The sequence below is a fragment of the Triturus cristatus genome, chromosome 6, assembly GCF_964204655.1.
Source record: "Triturus cristatus chromosome 6, aTriCri1.1, whole genome shotgun sequence".
NCBI classification, from domain to species: domain Eukaryota; kingdom Metazoa; phylum Chordata; class Amphibia; order Caudata; family Salamandridae; genus Triturus; species Triturus cristatus.
Window position 1 is genome coordinate 1,831,209,908 of NC_140589.1, and position 17,698 is coordinate 1,831,227,605.

General features: G+C 46.4%; 1 protein-coding gene across 1 annotated transcript in view; it reads left to right on the forward strand.

The window, feature by feature from the left end:
- The first annotated feature begins 13,513 nt into the window (after window positions 1-13,513).
- Window positions 13,514-17,698, forward strand: part of LOC146822124 (vomeronasal type-2 receptor 26-like) — a 135,457-nt gene continuing 131,272 nt past the window's right edge. Inside the window, exon 1 of the mRNA XM_085609968.1 lies at window positions 13,514-13,764. Coding sequence (XP_085466094.1) covers window positions 13,514-13,764 — 251 coding nt within the window. The remainder of the gene's footprint in view (window positions 13,765-17,698) is intronic.

A 17,698-nucleotide genomic window follows, 5' to 3' on the forward strand; every position in this document is an offset into this window, starting at 1 on the left:
GTAGACGTAAAGGGAGGTGAGGGTGATTTGAGGGTTCAGAGTGAGTAGACGTAAAGGGAGTTGAGGGTGATTTGAGGGTTCAGAGTGAGTAGACGTAAAGGGAGGTGAGGGTGATTTGAAGGTTCAGGAGTGGGTTACAGTAAAGGGATGTGAGGGTGACTTGAGGGTTCAGGGGTAAAGGGAGATGAGGGTGACTTGATGGTTTAGGGGTGGGTCGAGGTAAAGGGAGGTGAGGGTGACTTGAGGATTCAGGGATAAAGCCAGGTGAGGGTGACTTGAGGGTTCAGGGGTGGGTAGAGGTAAAGGGAGGTGAGGGTGACTTGAGGGTTAAGGAGTGGGTAGAGGTAAAGGGAGGTGACATGTGGTGACTTGAGGGTTCAGAGTGAGTAGACGTAAAGGGAGATTAGGGTGATTTGAGGGTTCAGGGGTGGGTAGAGGTAAAGGGAGGTGAGGGTGACTTGAGGGCACAAGGATATGTAGAGTTTAAGGGAGGTGAGGGTAACTTGAGGGTGCATGGGTGGGTAGAAGTAAAGAGAGGTGAAGTGACGTGAGGATTTAAGTGTGGGTAGGGTAAATGGAGGTGAGGATGACTTGAGGGCTCACAGGTGGGTAGAGGTAAAGGGAGGTGAGAGTGACTTGAGGGCTCACAGGTGGGTAGAGGTAAAGGTAGATGAGGGTGACTTGAGGGCACAAGGATATGTAGAGGTTAAGGGAGGTGAGGGTGACTTGAGGGTGCATGGGTGGGTAGAAGTAAAGAGAGGTGACGTGACTTGAGGATTTAAGTGTGGGTAGGGGTAAATGGAGGTGAGGATGACTTGAGGGCTCACAGGTGGGTAGAGGTATAAGGTGGTGAGAGTGACCTGAGGCCTCAGGGGTGGGTAGAGGTAAAGGGAGGGGAAGGTGACAAGAGCTCGGTGGGTAGAGGTAAAGGGAGGTGAGGCTGACGAGGACTCATGGGTGGGTAGAGGTAAAGGGAGGTGAGTGTGGCTTGAGGGACAAGGGGTGAGTAGATGTAGAGGGAGGTGAGGGTGACGAGGGCTCTGGTGGGTAGAGGTGAAGGGAGGTGAGGCTGGCTTGAAGGTTTAGGAGTGGGTAGGGGTAATGGGAGGTGAGGTGAGGGTGACGAAGGCTCAGGAGTGGGGATAGTTCAAGGGAGATGAGAGTGACGAGGGGTCAGAGATGAGTAGAGGTAAAGGGAGGTGAGGGAGGATGACGGCTTGGGTGGGTAGAGGTAAAGGGAGGTGAGGGTGACATCAGGGCTCAGGGGTGGGTAGGTGATAATAGGAGGTGAGGGTGGCTTGAGGTTTATGGGGTGCATAGTGGTAAAGAGAGGTGAAGGTGACGGGGGCTTGGTGGGTAGAGGTAAAGGGAGGTGAGGGTGACTTGAGGGTTCAGGGGTGCGTAGTGGTAAATAGAGGAGAGGGTGGCTTAAGGACTCAGGGATGAGTAGGGGATAAAAGGAGGAGAGGGTGGCTTGAGGGTTATGGGGTGAGTAGAGGTAAAGGGAGATGAGGCTGCCTTGAGGGTTTAGGAGTGGGTAGGGGTAAAGGAAGGTGAGGGTGGCTTTAGAGTTCATGGGTGGGTAGTGGTAAAGAGAGGGGAGGGTGACTTGAGGGTTATGGGGTGGTGTAAGGAAATGTCTTTTTTTTGCATGATAACCTCAAACGGTTTTTGATGCTGTTGTTTTTTCGACTCTAAAAGTACATTGAGACCTGCTACCCAGACCTCAGTGCCAGTGCTCTGACCCTCAAAATATATGCTCAATTGATGTATACTCCAAATGGCATTAGTTAACTTATTTATAGGTCCCTAGTGTACGGTGCCAGAGGTACCCATGGCCTGGATGTGGAAGTGTCCCTTTTGGGCTGCATCACTTATTGTGTCACCTGAGTGTGACAAAGTAAAGCATGTCTCCCAGCCTGCCACTGCTGACTGGTGGAGCAGTAAACTGCTAACTTGACTTTGCCATTTAAACTAATAACAACGTCTAGACCTCCCAATTTAATATATATAAGTCACCTCAGAGGTAGGCCCATTTGGTCTTAGGGAAATGTGCTGTATATTAGAAAGTAGGACATATATTTTCATATGTCGTAACAGTAAAAACCCCAAATTGTCATTTATGCTGTGGAAAGGCTAGTAGCCTCATTGGCAAGAACAGAGTTACACGCCAACAGCCTAAGATGTGCTAACTTCTGGGACTACTAAAGTTCGTACTTCAAGACATCAAAAGAATCATTACCTTAAACCTGCCTTGATGTACAAGTTGAATTTAATATAACTTTTGGGTAATAGGCAACTTTAGAAAGTTGCCACTCTATTGCCCAAATTTTCCAGTGGCCAATCGAAGATGCTGGCCACAAGACAGCCTTCTGCCCTCCTGGGAAGAGGTGTGAATGGCTCTCAGGATAGAAAACAATAGAGGCCTGCTGTTGGAAGGGATGTTACCTCTCCCTAGTGGGAAGCCACACAGGGGTTGAGCCCAAAAGGCGGCCTTCAAAGGGGAAGCAACCTTTGAAGGGCAAATGGTGGACTCACATGAGAGGCTGTTCTTTTGTTGTGATAGACAGGTTGGCATCAGAGACATAGAGAGGAGAACAGTTGAAAAAAAAAATTCCCGTGGACATATAGACCTCAGGTAGCCACACCTCTAGGGTGGGCTACCATGCTCCACACACTGAGAGAAGGGTTTTGCCATCTTAGGAGTGGGCAGGATATTGCACTCTTGATAGCTAGTTGCCACACATTGCAGGAAGTCTTCATCAGGTGGGAGGGGACTTGGTAGCCCTTTGAATAGTAGTCACCGCATCCCCGAGGGAAAGCTGTGAGCACAAAAGTGGCACCCCTGGCACCCAGACCTCATATCACGTCTCTATTGGATCGAGGACCAAAAAAGTACTACCCTGCTGCTCTCTGGACATGGCAAAGAGAGACTGTGCTAAAGACTGAACTGCACCTGCTGCTTCTGGGCTATCAAAGAGACGACTGTGCCTGTGGTGCTATGTTCGGGGAAAGGTTGACCCCTGAGCTCCAGGCAGAAGAGGTGAACTCCAAGAGTCAGTTGGCTGATTTCCTCTTACAGCTCCAGGGTCACAAAAACTGAAGAAACCGCTTTGGCAAAGTTGATAGCCTCGCTTGCTTGTTCGCCCCTGCCCATCGGCGCGCAGCCCAGGAGATGGAACATCAACACTGAAACGTTGCATCCAAGTCTGATGGACTCGGGAAAGTTGTAAATAGCAGTTTGGTCGCCCAGGACGAACATTAGCTGCGGTTAAACAGAACCGCTGGTTTAACTGTGACTGGAGACCAGAAGACAGTAGCAACTGTTTTTTTGGCTTGACATCACCTGGATTTCGAGGGACATTGCCCCATTGCACTCCTGGACCAAGGGGCATCCTCAGGAACACCTCCGTCGACTGGATCAGCATCCTCAGCATCTTCAACATCCAGTTTCCTTTGCATTAAGACCATTCCATTGAGGTCTATGGTGGTATGCCCATAGAGACTGGACTGGACACAAGACTGCTTTGACTTCAAGGTGGTTGTTCGACTAAGCCTTACTGGCCGCCCTTGACTTGCTCCCTGCTGGAGTTCATCCTCCTAAGCGGACTAGAGTAGTCAAACTCAACTTTACTAAAGTTTCCAAAAGTTTTTCAAGTAAGCACTAATCACAAAAAGCAGCGTTTTACAATGTGCGTAAAAATGTATAACTCTGGAACCCTTTGGTGGATTTAGTTTGTTATGGTATCTAAAAATTCATAAAAATAAGATCTATTTTTTATAAAATTGTGTCGCATTTCCTTTGTGTTGTGTTTCCTTCTCATTCAATTGTTTTGTGACTTCTAAATGCCTTGCCCTTGTTCCTTTTGAAAGCCTGACTACTCGAAGCAGCAGCTACCCAGGGTTGAGCTAAGGATTTACAAATGAACCTGACTGACCCATTACAGGTGTGTGAGTTTATTACACGGTGAGGTCGCACAACCACACCATATAATATAATAAACATTTCTTCCCATGTGGGTAGAGGTAAAAGATGATGAGGGTTACTTGATGTACGGGGGTGCGTGGGGTAAAGGGAGGTGAGGGTGCATTGAGGGCTTAGAGGTGAGCAGTGGTGAAAGGAGGTAGAAGTGATATGATTGGATAGAATAACATGGCACGGCCTGTCATTGTACAGTATATTACGGTATGGTGTGTTATTTTATAGTATATGATGGTATGAGGATGGTGTGGCATGTTATTGTATAGTATATTATGGCATGGAATGTCATTGTATTGTATGACATAATATGGTATGGACTGTTACTATACTGTATGGTATAATATGATATGTACTGACATTATATGGTATGTCACAGCCTGTTGTTGTCTAGTATATTATGGTATGAATATAGTATGGCATGTTATCATATAGTATATTATGGTATGAGTATGGTATGGCATGTTATTGAATAGTATATTATGTTATGAGTATGATATGAAACCCAGCCTAGATCCAGATGACTTAGGCAATTATAGCCCAATTTCGCTGCTGCCGGCGATAGTAAAAATTTTAGAAACACATTTGAACGCTACTCTTTTTGACTTTCTGAAACCCATGACCTCCTGCATTCCACCCAGACCGGGTGCTGTCGTAAACACGGAACTGAAACTGCCCTTCTGGCCGTGGTCGAAGACTCTAAACAAATCCTGGACAAAAGGAGGAGCAGTTGCGATCATCCTCCTTGACTTAAGTTCAGCCTTCGACACAGTCAATTTTACCATCTTAATAGAGAGACTCAGGAGGCTAGGGATTCAAGATCAGGCGATCACCTGGATACATTCATACCTAGACAACACAACAGAACCTTTCAGGTTTTTTCAGGGGACGCAATGTCTAGGAGACTAGCCCTCAGCTGCGGAGTCCCGCAGGGATCCTCGTTGAGCCCCACAATATTAATGTATATATGCGGCCACTCACTGAGATCATCCTGCCTCACAGGATTAAATTGTCACCTACGCGGATGACACGCAGCTGGTCATCACTCTTAATGGCCCCCGTAATTTCCCCTCCGACTTCGAAACATGTCTGAATAACGTAGCCTCTTGGATGGAACACTCCTGTCTCAAACTTAACGGCGGAAAAACAGAACTCATGCTCCTAGGTAACCTCTCCAGCATGGATCTTAAACAGATATGGCCCAAGTGCCTAGGCACCCCCCTACTTTCAAAACTAGGATAAAAAGTCTGGGTGTTTGGCTAGACAATTCTCTCAAATTTGACCACCAAGCAGTGGGGGTGACAGGGGCTTGCTTTGGTACACTCAGACTACTTCGAAAGATTCTCCCTCTCATTCCAACGGCTGCAAAAAGAATCCTGATTCAGGCCTTGGTCCTGTTAGTCATAAGCTTTTATTCGATATGCAAGATATCTTGTAAGCACAATAAAAATACAATCATTACAGTGTACCAAAAAACAATGCTACAAGAAGCCAGTATAAAATTCATAAAAAGGTAAAAGGACATGAAATGCCCGTTATTAAATTAGCTAAAAAAGAATTAAACAGCTACTGACAATCTCTTACAACGAATAAGCCAAAACAACTTTAAAAATGTTGCTATTCCACACACTATAGGGGGGGAAGTGTCCGTGGTTAGGATACGCAAGGCTACTAGGTGGCTACGTGTGCCCATGTTTCGACAGAGGGGTTTCAACCAGGAACTCCTAGGCCTTGCATAATCCGGGCATTCAAATAAGACATGCGCAATGGACTCAACCCTACTCGGGCAACATGCACAATTGGGACAAGTACGGGCCGCTGATGACCAACTCGATACCACTGCACCTAGGGGGAGGGATCCAACTCTAAATTTAAAATAAAGGGCTCGGTCAAAGGGGAGAGTGATCAAGTCCAGGTAGGGTTCAAAAGCCACAATGTCTTTAATTTGTAAAAAGGCGACAGTGGACTTGCAGTGGTTAGAGTTTGTAATTAGACGCTCCACAGTCCATTTCCAGTAAAGCGCCTTAACAACTTCTTTTGGAGGGGCTGAACGTGATGACCAACAGCCTCCTAGTCCGATCTTCTCCAGAAGCTTTTTAGTTTCTCTTAACCACTTTATCTTAGCCCAGCCCCCCAGACTCATTATTTCCCCCAGGGCATCAGCATAGGATTTTAGTTCTTCACCCCTCCAGATTTGTGTCCATAGCAGGAGCGGGCGAAGCTGGGCCTGATCTTTAATGTTTTTACAGCCCGTGTCCAACCGCACTGGTACAGATGGTGTGCTCAGTGGAACGGAGATAAAGGATTTCAGTAGCTTGCTCTCCGCTGTCTCTAGGGCGTCCAATCGGCAGTGGCCCCACAGTTCTGCCCCATACAAGGCTGATGACACTACTTTGGCCTTGTAGATATCGATTACTGGGGTAAGTGATCTCCTAGGAGAGGCCCTGAACTCCCTCATGAGAGCACCTCCTACTCTCCGATGGTTGAGGACCATTTTATCAATATGATTAGCCCAAGACATCCTATCCGTAATCCGAATACCGAGGTAATCGAATTCGGCTACTTTCTCTAAGGGGATCGAGTTAAGTGTGGGTGGACGGCCCAATTTCTTAGGAGGATTTAGGACTAGATATTTTGTTTTGTCCACATTTATTATTAGTCCTTTTGCAGCACAGAACTCCTGAAAACGCGTTAGTAATTTCTGGAGGCCTTGAGGGGTCTTCGAGATCAGGAGCGTGTCATCCGCAAAAAGCAGGGTGGGGATACGGACTCCTCCGAGACAGGGGGCGTCGGCTGGTTCTTGTTGTAGATGTTTTACCACCCCATTCACATATAGTGAAAATAGGGTGGGTGCCAAGACACAGCCCTGTCTTACGCCCCTGGACACTGGAATCTTCTCAGTGAGTTCTCCGTTTTTACCCCAACGGACCTGAGCAAAGGTATGGGCATGAAGGCTAATGAGAAGGGACAAGATGTAAGGGGGTAATCCCAACTCATAAAGTACCCTCCAAAGATCTTCCCGGGGGACTAGGTCAAAGGCAGTCTTCAGGTCTATAAATGCCAAATAAAGACTACCCTTGCCCAGTTCCACCACCTTCCACCCCAGTAGTGCCAGCCTGAACACCTGCTCTATTGTCCCCATACCAGCCCAAAAACCTGCCTGAAAGTCTGATAGGATTTTATTCTCCTCCACCCAATGGAGAATCCTTCCAAGGATAGCTTTACCAGCTATCTTTTGGGTGGAGTCAATCAGACTTATAGGGCGGTAGTTCCCCGGTGTATCCCTGCACCCTTTTTTATAAATCGGGACCACCACCGCCCCTTTCCAGGATTCTGGCACTGCCCCTCCCATCATGATATCATTTAGAAGAGCTGCTATGACCCGTGCCCATTCCGCTGGATATGCCCTCATAAGGTCCCCCGGAAGGCCGTCTGGGCCCGCTGCCTTGCGAGGGGCTACCCACCCTATAACCCCCTCAATCTCTAAAGGAGTGAAGAGATCATAGGCATGAGGTTCAATTGCTCGTGTGAAGTCCATCCCCACGTTGCGTTCCCCATCTAGGGGGAGGTATAGGGTCCCAAAATGTTTTACCCAGCTTTGAGGCGGGATGTTGCAGGGTCTCACAAATGCATCGGGTTTTTTCCGTGTGCTTATGAGATGCCAAAAGGCCCTTGAGTCCCTAATTTTACTAGCCTGGAGCAGGTCTTCCCAGTATTTATCTTCCCACTCGCTCCTGGCAAGTTTAAGGGACTTATTGTAGGCCTTCCTTGGTTCCTGTATCACACTACGGGACTTGACTTTGAGCGCCTCAACTAACTTAGCCTTATGAACCCTGCATGTTTGGGTATACCAACCATCGACTGGTTTTTAAAGTCTTTGTTACCCGACTTGTTATGGTATAATGTAAAGACGTTAGTTAAGGCTTCTACCAGGGAGACAAAAAGCCCACTCACTCTACCCACCCCTTCCAAGGAGGTTCCAAGGGTTGTTACCGCGTGGTTTAAGTGGAATTGAATTTCCCCTACCTTTGCCTCTGATAAAACCAATTTGGCCCATTTTATTCGTCTACCACAAGGGGAGACTTCAGACTCATCCGTGCGGCTACCCGGTTAATGTTATCCTTACTTGAGGGGCGCCACCACTGGACCATACTTAAAGAGAGCAAGTTGTGGTCACTTTCAGTCGAGGGGACCACCTGCATGTCCCTTACATAAGGCCATAGGTATACGTCTATTAGAAAATAATCTAACCTAGAGGTATGTCCTGGCCTATTGTACGTGTGGGCACCCAACCTATCCGAGGATGTCCTCCCATTTGCTGCCCTTAAGTTGAATTCAAGGCTCAGGGAGTATAACTGGAGCGCCACTTCTGACCACCTTCTAATCGGTGGGATTTCCAGTACCGGAATCCCCAACCTGGTATCCTCCTCGTCTTGGTCGAGGGAGACGTCCGAGCCCAAGGGCTCGAACGTACAATTCATATCACCAGCAACCAATGTACGAGACTTATATGGGGTATTATTTAACAAGGTCTCGAGGAGAGATATTACAGGAGACTTTCTCCCGCCCACGGTTCCCCGGGCATAAACATTATAAACATTTAGGACAATTCTTCCCCTTTGATCTATTAGGGTGATGTTTTGTATGGCAGGGGAACCTGTGGGAAACTCCACGACTCTGCAGTCTAGAGAAGCCGCGACCCAGATGAGAAGGCCGCCCGCTGGTCGCCCTCTCCCTGTTTCCGAAACCTGCGCAGAGGAGGAATAGGAAGAAAAGCCCACCCTATGGACCGGTACACAGCTCCATGTCTCTTGGAAAAGGCACAGGGAGTGCTCATCAACCGAAGCAGTAAAATCCGGTAGAGCCAGTTTTCTTGCAATCCCTGCGACATTCCAGCTGAAAACCTTAAAGACTAGGTCCGTCACAGCTGAAGTGTCGCTGGGCACCAGAATGCCCCTGTCTATGGACCTCCTCGGAGGAATATGAGGGGAACAGGGATCATGTGGGGTGGATATAAAGTCGCCTATCCCACTTGTAAGATTTCTTTTGGTAGGTAATACTCCAGCTGGGTCTGCTCTACTCCCAGTTTCCAGTCAGTAAGGCCCTGATGCCCACAATTGGTTCTCCCTAATATGCCCTGAGACCCCAGCCCAGTTCTGGCCAAAAACAGGGGGACTTAAACTTCCTCCAGTTGAGCCAACAATTTGCCTTTAACCCCCGGAGCCCCCATACTTTTAATAGGAGTGCAGATCGATGGTACTACTCTTGGGTCTTGGAAATTTATGATTATACAATCCCCCTCCTGCGTTTTTTTCCCCTGCCCTACCCAATCCACTCTGCGGACACTTAAGATAATACCATCCACACCCAGCGGGATTGGCTTGTTTGCCTTCAGCCAGTGGATACACTTGTTCTTGAGTGATTGATGGTTTTCCAACTGGCCTTCCTTTAGAGGGGGCACATTAACCATGACTGCAACAAAAGGTCGACAGTCTGGTGGGAGGTTTACTGGGGGGATCCGTCGTGCTGGCTTACTGGGGGCCGGTGAGGGGGTAGATGTGGCGGTAGGTTGGGGTGCAGACCTAGGGGCTTTCTCTAGCGCTAACCCGTTAAAATTGCTACGTGCCCCTGGTTTTTGGGAGACTTCCATTTTGCCACTAACTATCTGTGGCTGCTTTTGTTGAAGAGGCTTAGGCTTATTTTTGTCAGGCTCTATGTGAGTTGTTGAACCCTTATGTTTTGGCCCTGCTTTGGGACGGGGGGGAGATATGAGAGCTGGAATTAATGGACTATTGGGAACAACCTTGTTAAGACATATTGGGTGCTTAGGGTCTCTCTGAGGTAAAGGCTTGTTCCCCTTTGCACCCAAGTCCTTGTTTTCAGTCACTCTAATTATTTGTTTAAATGTTGTTTTAAGTGAATGAAACCCGTCAAGGGTTGATTGCTCAAGTTTGTCTATCCTTTCCCCTAGACCCTTGACTTGTGTTAGTAACGGTTTCAAGAGGCTGTATACCTTCTCAAAAATATTTTCAACCGTTGCTGAGTCAAGGAGCTTTGAAAACTTGACAGTGTTTGCGTCTGGGTGTAGCCCCTTGGAAGAGATCAGAACATCCCCATCTATGTCAGTTTCATTCGATATAGGCTTACCCCTTGTGGTTCTCGTACCAGATCCAGAAGGCTTTCTTAATCTTTGGTAAAGAGCGGCCTGTCTCACTAGGCAACCCTTTTTACGTTTTCGTGGCTCTTTGCTTAGGGGCCTATTCTCCTGTCTAGTGATTGGAGTTTGGGAGTTAGGGGAAGACCTAACTAGCTCCCCTTCTGGTAAAGCTAAGGGCGCAGTGAGCGGTGTTGAGGGCTCCAGATCACTGATAGCTTCGCTTGGGAGATTAGTTAATAACGATGTGGACAGCTTACCAAGGCCATCGTCTTCCGCTGTAACTATAGGGAAAAGAGCAGCCAAATTTTCCAGCCTACCTATATTTTGCTCTATACCAGCCAACTGGGGGGGGGTCTGTGAAAACACCAGGCACACTAGGTGGAGAAACGGGTTGAACCTGGGCACTGGCCGGTACAAACGATTGAGCGTCGACCCCCAAGGATGAGCGTCTTGAGGGGAGGTAAACCTCAGATAAACGCCGCTCAGACATAGCAATCTCCTTTTCAATCACCGCCGCCACCCTGGTGATGAAGCGGTCCATAGTTCCTATGATAGGGCTCGCGACATTTGGCCCCCTTTCGCCTTCGTTCCTTAACAGCTTTCCAGAACGAGTAGACATAATTTTCCGGAAACAGAGCGGGGACACACACCGGGCGTATGTACTCACAGTTGCTGGAGAGAAAAGGGACGTGGCCCAGCCCAGCCTCCTTCGGCCTCTGACGGCCACAGACGGCCCGCCCTTTGCCCGGGCTTAGCCCGGCGCCACCCGCGCGCGAACCCGCGACGCGGGGGCTCTCGTCCGCTTAAGTGCGCCTCCGGGCGCAGGAGAGGCGTGTCCAGCTTCCTGCCGCTAGGGCCGCTGGGGAATGTAGTTCTCCCCTCGCTGCGGCGGCGCCAAGGTTCGAGTGTGGCAGCGGCGGCAGGGGAGACAAGCGCAGGGAACAACCAGATGCAGGTAGGTGAACACGTTGGCCCAAAAAGCTGAAGCCCCCTTGGTCCTGTTGTGACTAGAATATGGAAACTCCCTCTACCTAGGGGCTCCCAAAGCAACATTAAGGAAGCTCCAAGTTGCTCAGAATTGTGCCGCCAGGATGCTGCTCGGGATTCCAAAAACCAGCCCTAAAGACCCTACACTGGCTGCCAATCCCAAAAGAGTAAAATTCAAGGCTCTTTGTATTGCCCAGAAGACTATGTGGGGAACTGGCCCGGTTATCAACAGATCCCTCATCACCCCCTATCGCCCTAAAATGGACCTGCGATCGGCTAATCTCAATCTTGCAGTGGTTCCCATAATCAGTAGGACAAGAAGCGGAGGAAGATCCTTTTCATACAATGTGGCAAAAATCTGGAACACACTTCCGCCACACCTCCGCTTAGAGCCCCATCTCTTTTCGTTTTGTAAACTTCTAAACACCTGGTTATTTCAACAGTCGGCCCTATAATTCCACCCGTTGCTCTGTTCAGTCGCTAGCGCTGGGATGCCCGAGGGTAGCTATGTGCTCTACAAATGCTGAATAATAATAATAATGCTAATAATATGGTGTTATTATGGAGTACAACCTATGAACTGCTTACAGCATGCATACACATGCATTTAGTCAAGAGCCGAAATCACCAGTTGGTACAATTTAAAAACATGTAATTTATGTTGGCTTTCTCAAATTGGGAAGGAAGACTGCATTACACGGAATGCAACCAAAACGAGGACGAATCATAAACAAATGCACCTTTAGTGAATGCGGCAACACGTAACTTTATTACAGTTTATTAAATTTTGTAGTGATGCGGCTCAGACAAAACTGGCCTGGAGAAAAGTGGCTTACTGGAAAGTGAAGTTCTGAAAACTCTGGAAAGCAAACAACAAGTGAGGAGAACGGCGGGCCCAAAACAAAAAAGCAAAAACAAAGGTGCAGAAAAGCATCTAAAAACAAGATAAAGGGCATAAGAGCATGTAAACTGAACAAACCAACAATATATACTCAAAAAGGTACCACAATCTCAGCCCAAGCAGAGCAGAAGAACTCTGATTAAGAAATCAATCAGTACTTGGTCCATGCTCCAGGGAAGAAAACATAAACAAGGAGTCATAGTGAAGCTGACATTCACCTACACGAGCTCACCAATGAAAAGTAAGAAAATAAGAGTGACAGTAAAGTCAACCAATGGCAAGTAATTGGTGGGCTAAAAGCCTTACGCTCTAGCTCAATGTCTGGGGCTGAAAAAGTCCTGGCCCCCAAAAATGAGTGCTGGTTCCCACCCCCCAGTACACCCACCATGGATTAAGCACTACAGAGAAGACAAGCACTGAAGCTGACTGTACCCACAGAAACAGTCACTGCAGTGATCTCTGAAGCCTGGAATTGATCTCAATTGCCAACACCCCTAAACCTTCTACTTTCTAATATTCAGCTTCCAAAAATTGTCCATTTGAAGATGATGGAGAATGAAAAAAGGGCCATACATCTTAATCTGTATAGTGTTAGCTCTTGGGCTATTTTTACATTACCACCGCCCATCTTCCATCTTTGGACATTCAGTAGTCTGCTTGTTAATGACATCCAGCTAAATTGCTGTAACATTCTGGGGTGGGGCAGGGATATCTGGTAGGCTGGTGCCAGGGTGTTAACTGCGTCGGCGCAATTTTCCTTAGGGTGGTACATATAGTGACCAATAGAGTAGGAGCTTCAACTTATATTTTCCTGCTCCCTTCATGGTTTATACAAATTGCTTTGTCGACATTACCCTGATTTTTATCAGCAAGTAATGTGATTTTGGCTAATTTCGTGGCTTTACCCTGCCAGTGAGGCAGAGGAGCAGCTGTTGAATCGCAAGACACTCAGGTCATTTCAGGGACAGGAGAGAAGGCAAACAGATGGGCACTTCTGTCCCCAAGTGTCTATCCCTGGGATCCATATGTTTCTGAAGATGGTAATAAGCAGTCACACACCTGAGGCACCGAGCAGCTCCCCGCACTCATGCTCGCTAATGGCCGGGCGTCACAAATTATATAGAATTACACATAACCAATCCACAGGGAGCGCAAGTAAGAAAAAGTCCTTGTTATGATCAAACATGGACGCTGTTATCTTGTAGGCTCTGTCATGGGATTAGGAAGGTCGGTATTAATGTTTAAAGTTAGATTTTGCTTAATTACAGGCATATGAGAAACTAGAAATAATATAAAAGGCCTGGGGCTATGAAAAAGACACATTTTCAAACAACCCAACAGATGTGGCTTGAAATAGAGAGATGCAGACATTAGCTGAAAGACAAGTACTAACGCCAGTAGGTCTCCGCAGGAGACTCCCCGCCTATCTTCTCAACGAAACATCTAAAATAACTCTTGCCTGTTGGAATCTGAGAAGAGGCTTCCCATTATGAAGTCTGGTGGTCGCAACAAGTCCATCCACTTATTCTGTGCACGTGTGATGATGATACACCTACTGCAGTGTGCGTGGAACCAGACTTCGGCGAATCAATGTGACCAATGGGGTCACTGGGAAAAGGAGCAGTACGCGAAAGAAGGAGACGTCATGATCGGTGGAGTCTTCACCGTCAACCAGTATTTTGAGTCTCAGCCACAGAACTTCATGGAGCCTCCAAACAGAGCAGAGGAGGTCTGTCTGATGTAAGTTTTTACTGAGGTTCAGCCATGTTACAAATCCATCACCAGTCGCAGGAGTCTTGGCATATCATGGGGGGACAGACTAAAGCACAGCATAGGTGCGCGTGCAGAGTATCGAAGACAGAATATCGAAGAGTCACAATAGCATGACCAGAGTAGCGAGAGACAAAATATAAAAACGTAAGTTTTCATAGATATGATACACATAACTCCACCTATGCGTACATACAAATATTTTTTCAAGCTACATAGACGTGGAGTTCAGAATAGTAAGTCCATATGTCCCTCTGAGCACTTACCTCTTCAATATTTTACTCCTCAATATTTTCGTCACAGTATGGACATAAATAAGTAGGCCTGACGCTGCTTTTTACCTGGGCACTGAAATAGGAGTGTGGGGTACAGCCCCCAAAATAACCATGCTGGAGTTCAGGAGGTGAAGGAGCGATAAATATGCTTTTAATTTTGTTTTCATCTTGTCAGATCTGCTGTGTGTTCAAAGACAGAGGTCAAATGTCGGGTTATATCTTCTGTCAAATTCCTGCTTATTCTTTTAACATAGAGACTGGAGTTTTCTTTCTCTGACTGCAAAGTGAGAACATTTTGAAAAGTGAACTATGTGACAGTCTTGCTGGGGTACAGGGAGTGTGAAAGAAAAGGCTGTAGGATGTCAGTTTTTATCTAACACAATTTAAATACCTGTAAATGAACTGTGCAAATAATTCAAAATATATCAGCAGTTGGGAAAGTACAAATGAAGCACTTTTTTTCTAATTCTGAAGTATGATGGAAACGTAGCTTTTAATGCGATCAAAACAAATCGAGGCACTTTACTTAGACTGTGAAACAGGCAAACTCGCCTGGACTAAGGTCATTCTATCCTCATAAGGGTACCAAATGATGCTTTGTCACAAAATCAAAGTGATCTTAATGCAGCAGCTAGACTGTAGCAAGGTTAGAAACCTCATAATCATGTGTCTTATCACCCAGTGGAGCTACGATTATTACTAGTCAGGATATTTTCAAATGTCTCCTGGTGTGGGGGAAAAGGCTATTGTTCTGTGGACCTCAGCCTTGGTGCCAAACGTGCTCTTCAAGTTCTGCGCTCCACTGGGTCTCAAAGTTTCGGAATCAGCACTGCGGAGGAGAGACCATTGCCAACTGCAGCCAAAAAGCTGGAATTCTTTATTTTTGCCTTTAAGAGTTAACAGATAATGTAACTTTAAGTAAAGAATTTCAGACTTGATTGTTTCTTCATTTGGATTACATTTTTCCATTTTAATTTCCTAAACTAGATCTTTTTCAGCTGCCACAGCCCACAGCCCTCCAGAGCCAGGATGGCTTGAGAGGCAGCAGATTGCTTTATAAATATTTTTCTTCAAGCAAGAAGATGTTAATTTACAGGTTTTGGAGCATAGTAAACTCAAGCCGCCTGGAGATCGCACCAGAACTAAGGTCTCTCTAGTAATGCTTGTGGTTATTTCAGCCAGACACAATTTGGGAAGCTGACAGTCACAAATTCAATCAGAGGGATCCATTGGTTCTGTGGTTGGAGAGCTGCTGACGGCACACGGCAGACAGCAAAACTCTGTACAGATCAACAGCAACCTGTGCTTAATTTGTAAAAAATGAAGTGCCGGGTCCTTCTCGGAAGGCCACTGCAGCTTGCATGCCCCATTGCCCCCACCAGCAATGCCAGTGACAGTACCAACATAACACCTAACCATCTCACTCCTACAAGAGGGACAATTCATACTATTTCAGGACACACAAAGCTATAATAATGGTGTGAGAGGCTGGTAGTATTCATTTTCAATGCAAATTGACTTAATAAACACAGTTATTGTGCTCCTTCCAAACTTAGACAGCAGCACGTGTGTGGTGGACTGTCACTAGTGCAGGTGCTGACAATTAAGTGCTGGTGCCGAGCACCGGAAACCACCGGCTCAAATTAAGCACTGGGCCAGCAACACCACCCGCATGTCAGGATTGAGCTTTCCTCGAGCCACCGTGTCCCTGCAGAGTCTCTTTTCTGGTGTCTTTTTTTGTGTCCAAGTGGATTCTAGCAGAAGGTGACAATCAGCTAATATCTTTATGGAACTGGAATGTATTAGAAATTACCAATACATTCTGGGTTGTCCATAAAGCTAGCTAAACACTTGAAAGTGAGCCATGTCCGGTCTCACCAGTGACTCTAAATTGTTCAATTTCGGCATTAATCTTCGATATTCCAAACTTAAAGTGCTATTTTCATCCGCAGAGAAAGGAAGAGAATCTTTCCAGGGCTTGATCCTCAGTACCCATCAGAACAGATAAAGTCAGAAGGGGGGTCTCGTGGTCACTATAATCCACCGCCAGTGACCGACTGCAGAGCATGCGCAGTCAGGTACCTCCGAGCCAGCACGTGCATGGCATCGTCCACCTGGAGTGAGGATTCCCAATGCCGCAATCGCAATTAGACGGGCTGATGACAACAGGGGAAGTTGATAAAGGGCACTTGGTAGTTGTACAAATCTCAGGGCACTTTGCCTGAAATAACAACTACAAAATATTTAGCAAAAATGTACAAACTGTCTCTGATACTGCCCTCAATCAGTAGAAGTCACAGATTTCCATAAATAGAAACGCCACAATTCTTTGTGGCGAAGGTGATCCGAAGGAACTGATGTCTTACAAAGCTGTCATATTGCATCCTGGTATGTACAGGTTTCCAGATTTCAACTCTGAAACATTGCGCGTGATCATGACACGCAGACAGCTGTGGGACACGCCAGTTCTAATGCCAAGTTTGTTCCTTAAATTGCTCAAGTGCCTCACATGTTAGAGAGCTTTACTCTCTGTTCAAGCAAACATCGAACAATTCCATGTTTTTTTGCTGTCTTTATACAATAATCCACGTGTAAATTACATCACCAAGACAGGCTTAGCATTTTCGTGGTAAAACCTTTTTTGATCGTTGTCACGACTATGTCACTGAATTTTGAAAACGACTTTTTATGTATGTAAACAGTGTGATGCTTTTTCTCTGGGTCCTGGGGATTTCAGTGGTTCCTCACTTAAAGTATTATTGTTTATTGGGTCCAGGATCTCATTAGTTAATTTTAATAACATAACCTTTGTGCACCTTATTCTGTAATTTACAAGGTGGAGCATAGAAGGTTCCCACCTTTAGGTGATAGAACAGTTTGGAATTTAGAGTTTGTATGACCCATGTAATTTCACCCCTAAACGCCATGTGTATATTTTGTGTAAAAGGCCAAACCAGGCTCCCTATTCACATGTAGCAGTTCTTCCTATCACAGTCTGCATCAACAGAGAAAGACATTTATGAAAACATTAAGTTAGGGTGATAAGACCATTTTTGAGGGCTCGACCTGTGCTTGACTTTTTGGCACAGGTGGGCACAAAGTACAAGGTGCTGATGGGACCGTTTCGGTTTGCAATCCAATTGCATTAAATCCTTTGTCTCAAAAATGATGATGGCATATTGATAAATGAACCATTTTGCATTCATTTTTCATACAAACAGACATAGGAGGAGATGTTAACAAGCCAGTCATTTTAAAAGCTCAGCCACTGTGCTCACTTGCCTAGAAAACTTTAGTGTTTAGCGCACATAACCTTGGCTGCGGCGACCAGAGGCCCTTCATTGCCGCACACAAAGTAATACAATTAGAGGGAACATTGGGTATGGTCCAACTACAATTTTACATGTAGACATCTCCGGGAACACCCCTTATAATTCAAATGGTTCTGGACTCAGGATGACTGGCCATAGTTAACAAAATATAAAACCATAACTTGAATTAAGAAGAAAAAGCTTCTTTTTTCCTCTGTGGCTGAAAACACAGATGTGGCCTCACTAAATGCCTGGTGTGCCAGGTAAGATGGAGAACTGGAAGCTGACCATACGCACAGGTCCTTGTCCTTTAGCCAC